Raw genomic sequence first — 3,845 nt, 5'->3', positions numbered from 1 at the left:
GGATTCTGTCTCAACTCACTGCCCAGGGACTCCACAACAAAATGGTGTTGTTGAGCATTGGAACCGAACGCTGTTAGAAATGTTTAGGTCAGTGATTAGTTATTCAACTCTATCACCATATTTTTGGGGTATGTCATTCATACATCTGGAGCTTATTCATCAATTGAGTCATACCATAGTCAGCTTGTAAAGGAAATAGTTCGTGGTGAAAGTAAGGAAACTAGGTACAAGGCTATTCAGAATAATTCAAACTTTAGTCTTATCGTCTAGTGTCGCTCCATGTAACTTAGATTCTTGAAGTAGTTCTTCATCTTATTCGAATGATCATGAACATGTTGGCCAGGTGCCATCCTATGATTCACATACTTCTTGGTAGCCTCAAAACGAGGGTGATCAGGCTTGTGCCCAAACATTTCTTGGAGTTGTTCCATGATGTCGTAAGCAGTTTCGACATCCTCCATCTTGGTCCTTAGCATTTTTGACATGTTGCCAAGCATGTACGCCTTGGCCTTGTTGTTGGCGGCAGTCCAACGTTCACATTTTTTCCTCACGGCCTTCGTGGCGTTCTTTCTGGAAAAATCTGGTTCATTTTCAGTCACCACAAATTTTGAGTTGTTGCCGATCAACACTATGTTGATATTTGACTTCCATTTCATGAAAGTTTCACTGATCAGCATGTCTTTTGATAAAAGATAGAGAGTGGGGTTGGAAGCCATACACCATAAAGAATTGGGTTGGAAGCCATACGCCATAGAGAATGGGGTTGGAAGCCATATGCCGTAAAGAATGGGGTTGGAGAGAGTGGGGTGGGAGACCCTAGAAATCTAGGATTATCAATATGGTAGAAATAAATGCATTGTTCGAAAAACATCCATTCATAAAAGTTTCAGAAATAGAACAACATATTTACAATGTGCAAAGATAAGAATAATATATGATATTGACCAATGATTTTGATTATTATAGACTTAATTCCTATAGTCATCGTATCGATAAGTCTATAGAAAGTACATCTATAACCATTTATCCTAAGAAATTCATTCATGTTAAGAGTCCAATGAACACCTTCCACAGGGAGACGAAATCTAAGTGCCATTAGGCCCCACAAAACTCTAACCTTGTTAAATAAACAGCGGAGATCGAATTTAGATTTTAAAAAACTCATTATTAAATCTTTTAGTATTTTATTCTTTTGAAAATTACCAACTTAGGTTTGTGAAATTATTAAAATAATCAATAAACCATACTTTATAATTTTCCAATTAATTCTAAAATTACCAATGTAAGTTAATCCAAAACAATAGGATTAATTTGTTTCTAATCAATTATCAGGTCCAACTAAAATGATTTACCTAATACAATTATGTCTAACTAAGGTAAATTGGCCTTAACGATTCGAGCTCGCATGGAGGAGAGTTGGGTTTAGTATGTCGTACCCACTACTAAGGCTCCCTATCTTCCATACGTAGCCCAAAAGGACACGAATTTGAACCTTCGTTTTATTAATTGTTATTCAATTGACTAGGCTCATTCTAGTAATACAAAGCTAATGGACATTCACAAGTGGAACCACCCACAAGAAAAGAATTTAAACTTTATGACACCATAAATTTAAATTCCTCACGTTTATTTAAATCTTCCAATATAAAATAGTGGATTTATTTACTAGTTAATTTCCACTAATATGCTTAAAAATGCATTTTTATTTAAAAAGAAGAATGAACTAGTTAATTTCCACTAATATGCTTAAAAAGAATTTTTATTTAAAAAGATGATTAAGGTTTTTTACAAAGGGTTTAAACCTTTAAAATTACAACCACAATTTATTTTTATGCCATATAATATTTTTGCCATAATTATTAATTCACACTTAATTGTCCGAGATTTAACTCACTTAGAATTTTAGTTCGCTGCAAGACCGAAAATCTTTTTTTTAACCGCAAGCGACACTTTCCACACATAGGATCATTCTCACAACATGAAATATGACTCACAAGTATATATTATTTAACGAAAATAATATTTATTACAAAAATTATGTTCTCCTCACCCTGTACTAGCTGGTGCCCGAGAAGCGATAGTTACAACAATGATCTTCATCGTTAAAGATTGCAGCTGTAAGCATCACTACAACCGGTGCCCCCCACAACAACCACCACTTACCACCGTTCAATCGAAATCTTACTATTCTATATTATACAGATCGATGTTGGTTTTGATTTTTCATGTAGTATTTGAACGAAACAGCATTTTGTTTCAAAAAAAGTGTAGTCGATGAATAATCATAATTACTGCCAAACAAAAGACACTGTATAAAAGAAAATCTTTCCATAACACCCTAAAAAGGAAAAAAAATATCTTGGTTAACCGTAAAAAAGAAATTTTCAAGCTAAAACAATATTTATATGTAAATATGTCCAAGTATTATTCCTAAAATATATGGACTATTTTTAAAATATATAATTAAATTTATATATAAAATTACATTTATAAATAATTTTAAAAATTGAAAATTTGCAATATATTTTGTGGTGATCTTTCCTAAAAATCCTAACTAACCCAACTGTATTAGCTGTCAAGTAATCTTGACAGCCTATATATATGTTGTTGTCTTTCATTTTAGTTTAGTGAAAAAAAGTGAGTGTGAAAAAGATAGAGGAGATAAGTTGTATTGAGAGAAAGAGGAAATACAAAGAAAGAGAATTTGAGCGTGTGTGTTGTGAGGACTAAGAGAAAAACACAACTGTTAGAAAGTGTTTGAGATTAGAACCTTACAGAGAGAAAGGTTATTGGGAGTCCTGAAGTCCTTGTTCTCAACTGTAATTGTATTCAGAGATTGCATCGATTGATGATGATGATAGTGGATCAAACAGGATATAGGCCAGATTGATCTGGTTCGAACATGTATAAAATTTCTGGGTGTTCTTCCTTTATTTTTCTGCATATAACTTTTGATGAGTAGCCTATCATTATAACTAATCTGATATATTAGTTATTGCAATTGTTTTATGTCATTTCTGATTAAATTCTAAGAATCTTGATCACAGAAAACATAAGAGTTTTCCTACAAAATCAGAGCCAGATTCTACGATCAAGATGAGAGATCAATATTCAAAGCTTCCGCATAAAGAATTGTTCAAGAACACAATCAAGAAAGTAAGTCAACAATGGCAAAGTTTGAACTGGAAAAATTCGATGGCACCAATGATTTTGCCTTATGGAGAGAGAGTTTAAAAGGTATCTTAGTGCATCAAAAGGTGGCTAAAGTGCTCGGAGATCAAAAGCTTTTGGCAGAGAAGAAACCAGAAGAAATTGCTGAAATGGAGGAGATGGCTTATTACACAATCATCATGTATCTTTCTAATGGAGTAAGAAGGAAATTAACCTCAGAAAAGACTGCAAAGGGTCTTTGGGACAAGCTGTAACAATTGTACCTGAAGCCATCCATTTAGAACAAAATAAATCTTCTTGAAAGATTATATAGTTTTAGAATGAACTCCTCTATTTCTTTAGATGAAAATATTGATAAATTTAATGAGATTATTGTTTGTTTGGCTAATATTGAACATAAGGTAGATGAAGAAAGTCAAGAAATTTTCTTGCTCAAATCATTACCAATTGCCTATCAAGAAGTCAAAGCAGCAATAAAGTATGGCAAAGATGTGATTGCTTTGGAGGATGTTCTTAGAGCTTTAAAGTCGAAGGAGTTCGAGTTACAACTTGAGAAAGAAAACAGAAAAGATGAGGCTTACTTTGTTCGAGAAAGAAATCTAAAGAGAGGCTCATCTAGAGGAAATCAATCACACCATTCAAGGTCGAAGTCAAGAGGGAAAGACTCAAGATAG

The 3,845-nt window shown here is 33.3% G+C and overlaps 2 protein-coding genes across 2 annotated transcripts; one reads left to right on the top strand and one right to left on the bottom strand.

The window, feature by feature from the left end:
* Positions 1-266: 266 nt before the first annotated feature.
* Positions 267-752, bottom strand: LOC133832671 (uncharacterized). Its single transcript, XM_062262982.1, has one exon. It carries the CDS (start codon positions 750-752, stop codon positions 267-269), a length of 486 nt encoding a protein of 161 aa, XP_062118966.1.
* Positions 753-3,167: 2,415 nt separating this feature from the next.
* LOC133832670 (uncharacterized) lies at positions 3,168-3,845 on the top strand. Its single transcript, XM_062262981.1, has 2 exons — positions 3,168-3,405; positions 3,514-3,845. Exons 1-2 carry the CDS (start codon positions 3,168-3,170, stop codon positions 3,843-3,845), a joined length of 570 nt encoding a protein of 189 aa, XP_062118965.1.

The sequence above is a fragment of the Humulus lupulus genome, chromosome 4 (genome assembly GCF_963169125.1).
Source record: "Humulus lupulus chromosome 4, drHumLupu1.1, whole genome shotgun sequence".
In the NCBI taxonomy this organism is placed as follows: domain Eukaryota; kingdom Viridiplantae; phylum Streptophyta; class Magnoliopsida; order Rosales; family Cannabaceae; genus Humulus; species Humulus lupulus.
The sequence above is the reverse complement of the archived record's forward strand: the minus strand, read 5'-3'. Positions and strand labels throughout refer to the sequence as shown.